The following is a 12,441-nucleotide window of genomic DNA, read 5'->3' on the forward strand; positions in this document are numbered from 1 at the left end:
AGTAAGTGTGCATTCAAATACATCCATTTGTTACTTTGTCACGTGTCTCAAACCTGTTTTACAGTGCTAAGGCTTAATAGCATGTAGAAAAATGTGCAGAAGAAATAAAGAACCTATTTGTGCTTTGTAGTAAAGGTCAGTATTTTACTTTATTTTCAGCCATGATGGCACAGACTCTCCACCTGAAGCTAGTGAAGTTATTGTTGTTCTCAACAACTTCAAGAGCAAAATTATTAAAGTGAAGGTGAGTTTAAGAACTGGAGTTGCTCTTAAAAAACACTGTTTGACCAGCAGTGGGGAAGAAACTTTAAGGCCTCCTGATCATCCCTTCCTACAAGGATACATTTGAGGCAGTTTGCAAAGGTCAGATCACAGTATCTACAGTGGAGAGAATTCTCTGTAGATTTGTTTTTGCTTTTTTCACCCAGAAGAGAATGCCATGTAACTGCTTTTCCTTTTGTATGCCCATGAGAAACAATTATGCTCACCTTTTACTGACTCAGTAGTGCTTATGACTTAAGGAAAAAAACCAATCAGTATTGTATGTCCTTTATATGTCTAGTAATAAACATTTAGTGTATTCATTGAGTCAATATTTTATCTGTTAGAGACAAATTTGACTCATCTGGTAATAAATTTTCTATCAATCTGATAGAGAGTAGGTGAGAGTACATTAAAAAATTAGTTATCTACTGTCTCGTAGGGTTGCCTGTCAGATAATGGTACAGCTGAAAAGTTTGAGGATAACTGATAGATAAATGATGGTTATCACACATCTGGTTCACACCTCCTCACAGGATTTACTTGGGCTACAGTTAATCCTGGGACATTCTCCTGATTTTGGTGCTTTGTCTGTGTATCTGCTCTGGAGTCTGCTTTAGCCAATAATATCTCTTAGAAACAGAAAGTGGCGTTGAGATGTTGTGTTGGGTTTTGTGGGGGGGTTGGTGGTTTAAGGGTTTTTCTTTGCTAGTCCCCATCATCAAGGATGGTCACTCTTAGCAAACACCTCTTAGCAAAGCATTTTAACCATCCAGACTAACATGCCTTTGTTGCCTGAAAACAGCTTTGGAACATGTTCTGAAAATGTGTAGTCACTACTGAGCTGCTTCTCCAGGCAGTTTAGGCTACCTGAAGTGGATACAAACAGAGCCAGTGTCAAAATAACACTCCAAAGCTGTTTGCCCAGTATGCTGCTCCTCTCACTAAAGCAATGTTATGCTTTACAGGTTCAGAAAAAACTAGATATGATGAATGAAGATCTACTAAGTGATGGTACCAGTGAGAATGAATCTGGATTTTGGGAATCTCTCAAATGGTAAAACTAATTCAGTAATAACCTGCAAGTCTCTTGAAACTGGAAAACTATTTCATGATACAGTTAAGACTCCTTGAATTTAGGTCTTGTTAACTCCATATCATTCATAGGAACCCTTTGTTTCTAGAGAACTGAGCTGCTGCTTTGCACCTGCTTACCTTCCTTTTCCCCCAGTGCTACTTGGGAGCCAGAAAACATTGCTTATTTCCCGGAGCTGCATCTCAGCCAGCAATCTTTCAGTTCAACAGGAGTTCACATATAAGCTATAGGGTCTCCTGTGTCTGCAGCACTCTGCCTTGTGGAGGATACCCAGACCAGCGTGGGGGACGACACCAAACCCCACAGTTGTACTCTATTAAACCAACACTGTAGCAATTTATAATCTGTTGCACTTTCCTATATAGCTGGGCCTTACTAGCTTGTCCTCTATATGTCCTTTCAGGGGATTCACAGGAGGACAAAAGAATGAAGATGTGAAACAGGATAAAGATGATGTACTAAATATATTCTCTGTGGCTTCAGGACACCTATATGAAAGATTCCTACGGTTAGTTCAGAATTTATGATCTGGGGGTCTCAAATGGTAGATGTGCCCTGCTTTCCACAAAGAAAATTATTACAGTTTGCAAGAATATATATATAAAATTTTTCAATATTATACAAACATTATAAATAATATAAATATATAAATTGAAAAAATTTCAATATCTTCTAGATTTTGCATCTACTGTATTACAGGACCCTCTGTCTGCATAATATCCATACATTCAAAATAAGACTTAGTTTAATAGATTGTATATTGCCATCCTAGGACTTTCTCACTACAAAATAACCAAATACAAATCTGTTGTTAAGAAGTTACAGAACAAGTCATAGTTGCTTTGGAGAAGAATCTGAACTTCTCAAAGGACTGTAAAAGCTAACAGGCTGTATATTCTCTTGACTAGTTAAAGTACATAGATTTTTTTTGAGTTTAGTAATTTTCTAGATAAAATCAAGCAATTTGCAATCGTCTGAAGCTACCTGCTTTTTCTTCATGCGTGAAGATCAGTTACCTGACACATAGCTGCAGTTAGTCTAATAATGTAAACCAGCAATCTGCAATCTGTTATGCTGCTGATCTCTAGTGGGTGGCAGTTGTCCCTGTAAATTCTTTATCTTTTTTCTTTTGTAGCATAATGATGTTGTCTGTGCTGAAACATACTAAGACTCCTTTAAAGTTTTGGTTTCTGAAGAACTACTTATCACCTACATTCAAGGTTTGTTACAAATAAGAATTTTATTCTATCATGGGGAAAGTTTTAAAATAAAAAAAAAGTTGCAACTTGGGCACTGTGCTATTGCGTAAATGTATGTAAAGTTACCTGTCTGTATACCTTCTATTTTGACAAAGCATCAAGTTGTATAAGCTGGTGGTTCTGCCTAGGAAGCTTTGAGAAATAGCAGACAGGTTGGCAGTGGACTTATGCTGAAGGTAAATATTTAAGACAACAGCATTAGGAAAATCATACTTGAAAGAATCTGAAGGGGTTTCTTGGTGACTCACATGATAAAAGTATAGATTTTAAGATGAAATTCAGGGCTATAAACTCACATCTAATACATATCAGTTGAAAGATTATAGGAAAAAAAACTACCAGAGAAGCAATGCCTACAACTAGGTATGGATAGAGCTTCGTAAGAGGGGATGCTAAAACCATGTTTCAGACTGACTGGAGTACCTGGGCAGTACCTGGGAAAGAGCGCCACAGGCCCTAACTGAGAGTACCTGGAAATACTTATTGGTTATGTGTGAAACATCATAAATGTGTGCTACATCATAAAACACACAGCAGGATTCAAAACAGAACTCAGAGGTAAATGGCTGTCAAAATGTTCAGGAATTTGCAACTTTTAACATGTAGTATTAGGAAGTACCATTTCTTAGAGAATCTTACCTCTTCAGGCTGAACTTAAGGGGAAATAATTGGCAGTGTCCCCAGTGCTGCAGCCATGGGCTGTGCTGTGACTCTGCTGTTGTCAGCCTCCTCTTGGGGTGGTGCCACAATATGCTCCCCCCCCTCCCTTCTTAATGGCTGTGTTGTACCAGCACCCCTTGGCTACACCTGTACTCTCCCAACATCAGAGGAAACCTCACAGGTGAGAAAGTCAGCTGATTTGACAGTAGACCAAGTTGTTCCAGTAAAAAAATTTCTCCCATTTCTTTTCTCTCATTTTATTATTCTCATTTACACTGCTTTCTACAGCTTTAAAGAGTAATTCTCCCATCTGCAAAATTTTATGATTTGAGTAATGCATTCTTTTAAACTGATCTGTGGATCACTATAAAATGGCTCGTAAGTAATTGTGTGGGGAAAAATGCCAAAATATTTAGTTGTCTTATGATAGTAGGCTTTACAATTTGTACTGATTGTTCAGTTTGGGGTTATGCCTTTGTTTGAAGTAACAATGAAACTGTAGTTGTTCTTTGCATATTTCATTTTCTAATGTTCTATGCTTTATTACAGGACTGAACTCAACCTCTGGTAATGCACTTTCCTTTTTCCTGCAGAGGAACCAAGAACTGAGATAAGCTACTTTTTTTCTCCCTCCCTCTGCAGGAGTTCATCCCATACATGGCAGAGAAGTACAATTTCCAGTATGAGCTTGTCCAGTATAAATGGCCACGCTGGCTTCATCAGCAAACAGAGAAACAGCGTATCATCTGGGGTTACAAGATCCTCTTTCTAGATGTGCTCTTCCCATTAGCTGTTGATAAAATCCTATTTGTGGATGCTGATCAGGTAACACAGAGGTTGAAACTACTTTATCTTTTTTCTTTCTCTGTTTTTCTTTTCTCTAAGAATAGTATGTTCTTGAATACAATTTCTGTATTATTGGAAAGGCTGCAAGTTTGAGCCCTTTGCAGGCATGACTGAAGGCTGATTCTGTAACTGTAGCATGCTTCACTGAGTGCTGTTTTTTCTGCCTGTTCCCACAAAGATTGGTTTTGTTGGCCTGTCTTTTACTTTTGTTTGGGTCCTCATTCACTCACTGTGATTCCAGCTATTTTGCCAAATAGATTCTTGTTTCACCCTTCCATTTTTCCATTTTGTCTGTTCTCCCAGCCTGCAGATCACTTACCACATACAGTATTTTCCTAAGTCGCCAAACACCTTCCCCTCCCACCCCCCTGCTTTTAACTTGGCCAGATCTGAGGCTTTCAGAGGAGCAAGAAGGCAAATCCCTTGTGCATGAAGCCATGTCCTTCTGCAAAGCAAATGATGTCTATAAGGCTTTGTCTGTGCTTACTACCTGAATGGATTGAAAGTACAGGATACATGGGCAGTGAGAACTGCCAAAAATACTCCTTCAAAACCATATATGAATCTGAGAAGTACGATTATCAACACCCAAGTATAAAATGCCTTAGGTGTTTTGGCATATGTACAGTATGATTCCATGTCAGTTAAAACCATACAACTTACGCTCAAGTATCACCTAGGATAAGCTTCCAGCTATGCTGTTCTCATTTTAGACAGTTTTTGCTCTGTTCATAAATGCATTTTTTTTCCCCACCAGAGTCGTACTTTTAGAGTAGTATTACTGCCACATCATCTGTGTTAAAAAGACACTAAAAAGCCTGCATCCCTGAGGGGTTTGCAGACTTTCAAGAGGAAAGGATACCAAAGGATGACAGGAGAGTTCATGTATAATGAGAATTCTTGCTGTTTATTAAGCAACAACTTGGCACTTCAGCTGTCAAACCAACCCCTATCAGATTATTTTAAGTTCTGTTTTAGTTGCTCCAGCTCTAAGGGCAGGGGAGACAACACCTTTTGTGCTGTGTTTTTGTACTACATATACATAATAAAGGCTGCAGAGTGTAACAGGTAATTCTTCCTTTAACTGTTTGCTCAGTTTGAATTAAATCCTGACCAGCATTTCAAAATAACCATGGCAGGCTTCTACAAATAAAAATAAAATGTCCTTTCTCTTCAGATTGTGCGCACAGATCTAAAGGAATTAAGAGATTTCAATCTAGATGGTGCTCCTTATGGATATACTCCGTTCTGTGACAGTCGAAGAGAAATGGATGGCTACAGGTTCTGGAAGTCTGGATACTGGGCAAGTCATTTAGCTGGAAGAAAATACCATATCAGGTACTGAAGAATTCATTTTTTCCAAAATAGAGGGGGAGAGTTTTTGCTACTACTTAGAATTAGCAGAGAACTAGCTGAGGTATACAACGCTGCAGTGAACCACTTTTTGTTACTGTTGCCTCTTTAAGGTTCCATTGCCTATGGTCCATTTGAAGCACTAGGGACACTGAAGTTACTTTCAGTATGCTACAACTTTTACAGATGAAGAACTGAAGTGTTAACTAACCAGACATCTTCATTTGTTAATAACAAATGTTGGAAGAAGGGACTGCATGACAGCAAAGCTAAGATAGACTTGTTGAAATTATTTTTTGTACGTGCCATGACCTTGTTAGAACAGCTTCCCTGCCTTGTGTTAGGTAATTTGATGTACTACCATCAAGAGATTGTTTTAGCATATTATATCTCGGGGTCTACTCTGGGGCTGCAGTTAAGTTACTCATCAGTCAAGTGTCATTACTAATTGTGTCATCTCCATGTAGTGCTCTGTATGTTGTGGATCTGAAGAAGTTCAGGAAGATAGCAGCTGGAGATCGACTCAGAGGACAATATCAGGGTCTTAGTCAGGATCCTAACAGTCTGTCCAACCTTGATCAGGTGTGTTTTTATTGTGTTTGGTTTGTTTTACTGGGGTATGATGGCAGGTTGGGACCTTTCCTTTCCTGGCCAAGCTTCAGTCACAGTCACATGTTGGTAGCAGTCCCATTATGCCCTGCTTTCAAATGAGGCAGGCAAACAACACCTTCCCCTTAAATGTCTTAAGACATTTCCCGTATACTCCAAGACAAATACTTAACACAACTGGGTACTTGTTTCTTGAGCTATCCAGCTCTGAGTGCTTTACTGTGCACTGACTGAATAACATGGAAATAAGGGTTGTACTGTGGCAGATAGAAAAAATAACACAATAGTTTTAGTCAGTTCAGAATACTCTTCCAAACTGGTCCAGGAACAGGTTTGATGCTGTATTAATATTACTGCTTTAAACGTGTTTGCTAAATAACTAATTTTCAACAAAATAAGATCAATGGTTTTAGTATGCAAGTTTTTTTTACAAAGGACTTTTTTTGGAAAGGAATGAAATGTTGATTCATCACTTCTTATTTGCACTGGAAAAAAATACTCTTTACAAAAGTTAAACTCCTCAATATTATCTAGTTGGGGGTTGTTCCTCCCACCCTGTGGCAACTGCTACTAATTCTTACTCCTCACAACAGGATTTGCCTAACAACATGATCCACCAGGTGCCAATTAAATCACTCCCACAGGAGTGGCTGTGGTGTGAAACATGGTGTGATGATGCCTCAAAGAAGAGAGCAAAAACCATTGATCTGGTAAGTGCAGTATGGCTCCCTCATTCTTACAATAAAATACAGCGACCAGTTCGAGAGGCACTTCCCTACCTCAGATCTAGGCACCTCATCCTGTATTGTTACTTAAATGTCAGCACTTCAGTGTTTTCCTTTAGCTTCTATATTTCTCATACCAGGAGCAATGGCATTATTAAGAATTTGGAAACAGACTGTATGCTGCTCTCTGGCTAAAATACAAGCATGGGGTGGTCACCAACAGCAGATCAATTCCACCAGGGGGAAGCAGACCTCTATTCAGTAAACAAACCTTTTTTTATGCATTAAATGTCTGAACAGTTGGTATGTTTTGTTTGCAGTGTAATAACCCAATGACCAAAGAGCCCAAGTTGCAAGCAGCGATGCGTATAGTTCCAGAATGGCAGGACTATGATCAAGAAATCAAACTGCTCCATAGTCTTTTCCAGAAAGAAAAAGAAATGGTAACACCAACTGAGATGCCAGGCCAACACACACATGGTAATCTTTCTGACTGTTTCCTTACTTCTGTCATGTTCTTCCTACCTACTTGGACTGGGGTTTAGTTGCATATTCATTCACTGTAAGCTTGCCCTGTGCAGAGGGTGCATGGAGCATCTGGTAAATAATCTATATATTTGAATGGGACAGAAAGGCCTTGCTGAGCGAGGCTGATGCAACTTAACCCCATTCTGAAACTTAGAGAACAGAGAGCGATACTGCAGACTTGTTCCAGTTCTGTTAAAGACCCTCACTATTCCTGCAATTTTAGGAGCTTGGCCTTATCTTAACCCTTAATTAAAGTGCCACTATACATAATGGGTTCGAATTGTTCTTCAGTCATTGGTAACCTTGCAAAGAACAAGTCTTTGGGGTCTAGATATTAATTTTCAAATCAATCTGCCAAATGAGGCAGCTGGAAATGGAGTACTCATTTTTCTCTCCTCTTCTACAGATCCAGCAGCACATGTGGAGTTATGATCCATGGAGAAAAATTCAAGCTAGACTGTTTCATAGACAATTTTTATATTGAAAGCTAGTTTTTTTTCCAGTATGTCTGCAAAACTGCTGAATAATTGAATGGGATGATGTATGCATTTTTATTACTTGCCTTTGGGTTAATTTCTGCGTATGAAATAGGAGCTGGATTGCTGGAATTAGCATTACTGGTTGTTTGCACCTGTGGTGGAGATGAAAGAGCCCATGATGGAATTTAGCATTTCAGAAACAAAACTTCAAAATCCACTGGAAAAGCCACAGCCTGTTCCTTCAGCTGTTGCTACCTCCACCACTGATGAAGATCCTGTTAGCCTCAGATCTAATGTGAGAGCCTGGAAATCGCAGACCCATTGAGCCACTGGCTAGAACAAAGTCCTAACTTCAACTGATGGAGATAATTTTTCCAGGTAACATTAAAAGGCTCAGAATAACGCCTTCAATTTGGGATACTGTTTTATCTGCAGGTTTTCAAACAGTTGGAAATGCTTCTCAGATTTTTTCACTATGCCCTTGATTTTGTAACAAATCCAGCATTAATTAGATTTTTTTTATATTTCCTGTTTTCATTTATTGCCCAACTTTTGAAGGTTTGGCTTAATGTAAAGTTACCACAGTCTGTTTAAATGCCCATCAATACAAATGCCTAGGCTTACAACGTGAGCAGAACATTGAATTTGACAGCTCAGTTTATCCTAGCCCTTCTGATTTGAATCAAAATGTCCTCCTTCCTTCCTGCTCAAAGTTTAAATCAGTCTGCAAAAGTGGCAGGGCCTTACTATTGCTGTGGTTCACTGTTTCATGAATGTTTTTTGTTTATTAAAAATCTGTGGAAGCTTAGAAGTTTACCATCATGTAAATTTCATTAACTTTATTTTTATTAAACAGAGATGTTGTCACATCAATAAAAACTTTGGAGTTCTTAGGTCTCACGATTCAGTTCACACTCAGTCCTTTGATCACCCTTTTTGCTTGCACACATTACAGTCCTAATTTGATTTTGGTGTTCCTGAATATTTTACCCGCATTTGTTTTCATTCTGTGCACAGACAAGAAAACACGTTCCTGCAACGATCGGTTACCCGGGGCTAGTTCTATCATTCATATTCATGTCTTAATTTTTAAAGATGATTCTGCCACAGTTGTATGTTATGAACATACTAATTAAAAAAAATCCTCAAACCCTGTTTCCCTATTTCTGTCAGATTATTGTCTGCTTCCTAGAACACTTAGAAGTTGAAGAGTTAAAATATAAGAACTAAAGTAGTATTTCTAGTAGTAAAATATAGTTCCCTATGCACTGCTTCTTTAGAAATCTAAACTGGGATAACTTCTGCCTCCTGTGTTTTTATACAGGTAAATGTTCTGTGCTGTTAAAATCTTCACACTAAAGATAATCCTGACTTGAGATATTCTTCTAGAATTACTGTATTATACATTCTTTAAATGTTTTGGAGGAACCCTAAAAGCAGCAGTTGTAGTATTTAAACTGTTCAAAAGGGCAACAGAACAGAAAAGCAGCTCTTCTCGAGCCAGCTCAAGGGCCCAAACTCTTAAAAAAAGACACTTTAAAAGAAATAGCTGGGGTTCTTTAAACACACGCTGTTGACAAGGTCAGTAAACTACCCAGTGATACTACACCTCCACTTCTGGTGGGTATCAAAAGTGAGTAATTCTAGAAAGGACAGTTTATATTGCCCCTCTCCAGAGGGAGAGCTATGCAAACGTGGGAGGCTGGATATCAAACCATGAGAAAGAGTTACCAGCTTAGGTATTCTTAAATTCAGATAGTCTCCCTGATGCTCTGTAAATTATAAGTGGCTTACGTTTCCCATCAAAACTGTTCCAGTTAAGGATAAGCAGACTTAAATCACTAGAAGAATTTTTTTTTCCTAGTGTAAAAAAAAAATAACATGCCTGCCAACAAATGAAAATAATTGCATGCTGTATTAATTAGCCTATTTTAAACAGATAATACAGCACATGTAAGATTACCCCTTCTGTGTTCAGCTACTAATCACTTATGCCTCTTTGGAGCACAGGGAATGGCACAGGATCACATGGGCAGCAGCTGTACAGCTCAGCTTCATCCAGGGATGGATGGGGCAGTAGTGGACGATCACTTAGGATGGACAATGTGGAGGGGGGAGAAAGAGTCTGCCCAAGCCCTCAGAACTAGAAAGGTGCAAATTTTCTGTGAAACAAGACCCTCTCCTATCTAGAACCATATCTGGCTTCATTTTTTTTCCCCCGAATATTATTAGAAGCCAGAAGATGGAGAATAAAGTAACCTCTTAAATTCAGCACAATATTTTCTAGGCCTTGTTTGGAGTTGAATAAAGAGAAAATACTTTTAAATTAAATGTCAGTTACATAATTTTTTTTTTAAATTATGCTCCTCCATTCTAACACTTAATGTATGCACCTGAACACACACACTGCATACTTTTTTTTTTTATTATAAGATCCACCAAACCATGGAGAATATTTTTGTTCCCTCTGGTTAACAGAGGCCATACTCTTCTGTTCAGCTCTTATTAAGAAAAAAAAAAATAAAAATCTAACTCACAATTGGTATAGAAAGACACCAGGAACAGGTATGGCGAGATTTTTGTACATTTTGCAGTACTCTTAGAAGTCCCGTACCTGTTCTCAAATACCATATAAAATGCACATGGTACTGATTATGCTGAATGTGAACTACTCCAGTTTCTCCTGGGAAGCCACCACCATTTATTTTCACACAAGAATAACAATCGTAGAGGACGTGTCACTTATTTTGGATCTGTGCATGTACTTGTTCATAGTGCTCAACTGGACCTTAAAAGAAAAATCTTTGACAGCTCCATCTAGAAAGAATCTCAGAGTAAGATGATTACTGAAACAGAGCTGCTTCTGATCATGCCACTGATGGCCTGTTCCTGTAAACCAGTAAGAAAAAAACAGAACATGGGGATTAGAGAGGTCAAACATAATTTTGGATCCCTTGGACTAGAAAGGCCACTTCTGTGGCTGTGATGACACTGTTCCCAATCTCTGGCTGTACGCAGCTTGTCCTCTTGGTGAAAAGTTCACACTGAAAAATACCCAGTACTTTATTTTAAAAGGAAGAGGTCACTGCCTTACTTGAAAACAAATAGCAGAGAAATATGTTTCTAAGATTTCTTTTTCATTTAGCTATTGGGGATGGGATGTAAAGGAAATGCAAGGGGTGGGACATGTACAAAGCAGTAAATACCCAGTCACAATCTTAGGAACCAAAACATATATATATCTATATCTATCTGTTCAAGAATATACCATAACTCAGTGTGGCACTGATACCCACTGACCCAAGATACTGAGAGTTATTCTTTACTGAATGTTACCTGAACTGAGATTACAGTGAGTTTCCCAGTACAGTGACAGCAATAAGATCTAACACAATAAAGCCTCTCCTGTTCTTTACCCATGTGTCCTATGTCAGTTACTGGGGATCTGATAACTAATGTTTGAATGGAGTTTACTTAGAGTACATTTTTCACTTATTCTTGTATTCAAGCTTCTAGAATGGAAAAGTAAAGAGTTCTTTCTTCAAAACAATCTTTTTTATCATGGTATTAAAGTGACCCCTAAACCAGGATACCTCTGTTAGAGAAACAACAGGAACCTCCCCCCTCCCCCAACTCTACCTACTAATAATTTTTTTTTAAAAGTGCTTCTATGTCAGTTTTCATAATTTAATTAAATTTTACACTGATATGTTCACAATAAGTACTCAGAAAAGTTAATGTTTCTCAAATAATGCCTGCAACTACAAAGCTGTGTCTGGGTCTCCTTAAGAGTTGGGAATGAATTCCAAACTCTTATGGGACTCTGAGAAAAGCCTCTCAACCACAGCATCTTGATTATTCAAATGAAATGAATGGTTTCATTTGAAATACACAGTTTTACACAGAATGCTCAGGTGAATGCCATAGAAATACGTATTTGGTTTCCTACAGTTGGCTGTTTGAACTTGCTCAGGTTTGGAAAATGAGAACAAATCTTAGGAGACAACTAAAAGAGGAAAAGGAAGCAGCCAGAAAGAATACATGCCATATGCCTCTTGCCTCCTCAACCAGTAAGGGGTTTTGCACCACCCCCCTTTTTCATTTTTGAAGGACATAGTTAAGCATGTGACTGTATGCAATAGATGCTTTTCCGTCCAAGACTGATTTTCCTCCACCCCCAAAAAACCTAGCTTAAATCAGAAAAACTCTGATGGCTGGGAGAGGAAATAGGAAAAGCAGTTTTGAATCTTTTTCTACAAACCCCAATTTTTAAAAATTGTATTAGCCTAAATACAACAGTTTACAACAGATAGAGAAACTGTCTCATCCCCTCCACCCCCATACGTGCCTGTAACTTCAGCTCAGTGTAAATGTGTCAGGAAGCAAATGCCCCCAGCTGGGACTCTCACACCACATGGTGTGGGATGTCTCCTTCAGTGCTGTACCATGCCAAGGGCAGCTGCTGTAGAAGCCCACCAAGTTCTGGCTTGTCTCTGCACTTCTTGACACATGCCCAAGGCATCACTCACCAGCATCGAACCTGCCCATTCACTTTCTCAATAGCAACCTTAAAAGTAATCCCCAGCACCCACGCCTAGCTCCCATCAAGTAGCAGAGCCAGCTTT

General features: G+C 38.7%; 1 protein-coding gene across 1 annotated transcript in view; it reads left to right on the plus strand.

The window, feature by feature from the left end:
* Nucleotides 1–8,235, plus strand: part of UGGT1 (UDP-glucose glycoprotein glucosyltransferase 1) — a 42,082-nt gene extending 33,847 nt beyond the window's left edge. The window contains exons 31-40 of the mRNA XM_010164647.1: nucleotides 160–244; nucleotides 1,230–1,318; nucleotides 1,761–1,865; nucleotides 2,493–2,577; nucleotides 3,919–4,101; nucleotides 5,300–5,460; nucleotides 5,943–6,057; nucleotides 6,678–6,794; nucleotides 7,130–7,289; nucleotides 7,744–8,235. Of these exons, the coding sequence (XP_010162949.1) occupies nucleotides 160–244; nucleotides 1,230–1,318; nucleotides 1,761–1,865; nucleotides 2,493–2,577; nucleotides 3,919–4,101; nucleotides 5,300–5,460; nucleotides 5,943–6,057; nucleotides 6,678–6,794; nucleotides 7,130–7,289; nucleotides 7,744–7,769 (1,126 nt within the window). The 3' untranslated portion in view covers nucleotides 7,770–8,235. The remainder of the gene's footprint in view (nucleotides 1–159; nucleotides 245–1,229; nucleotides 1,319–1,760; nucleotides 1,866–2,492; nucleotides 2,578–3,918; nucleotides 4,102–5,299; nucleotides 5,461–5,942; nucleotides 6,058–6,677; nucleotides 6,795–7,129; nucleotides 7,290–7,743) is intronic.
* The last annotated feature ends 4,206 nt before the right edge of the window (nucleotides 8,236–12,441 follow it).

Source organism: Antrostomus carolinensis, unplaced genomic scaffold (assembly GCF_000700745.2).
Source record: "Antrostomus carolinensis isolate BGI_N321 unplaced genomic scaffold, ASM70074v2 scaffold29933, whole genome shotgun sequence".
Lineage (NCBI taxonomy): Eukaryota > Metazoa > Chordata > Aves > Caprimulgiformes > Caprimulgidae > Antrostomus > Antrostomus carolinensis.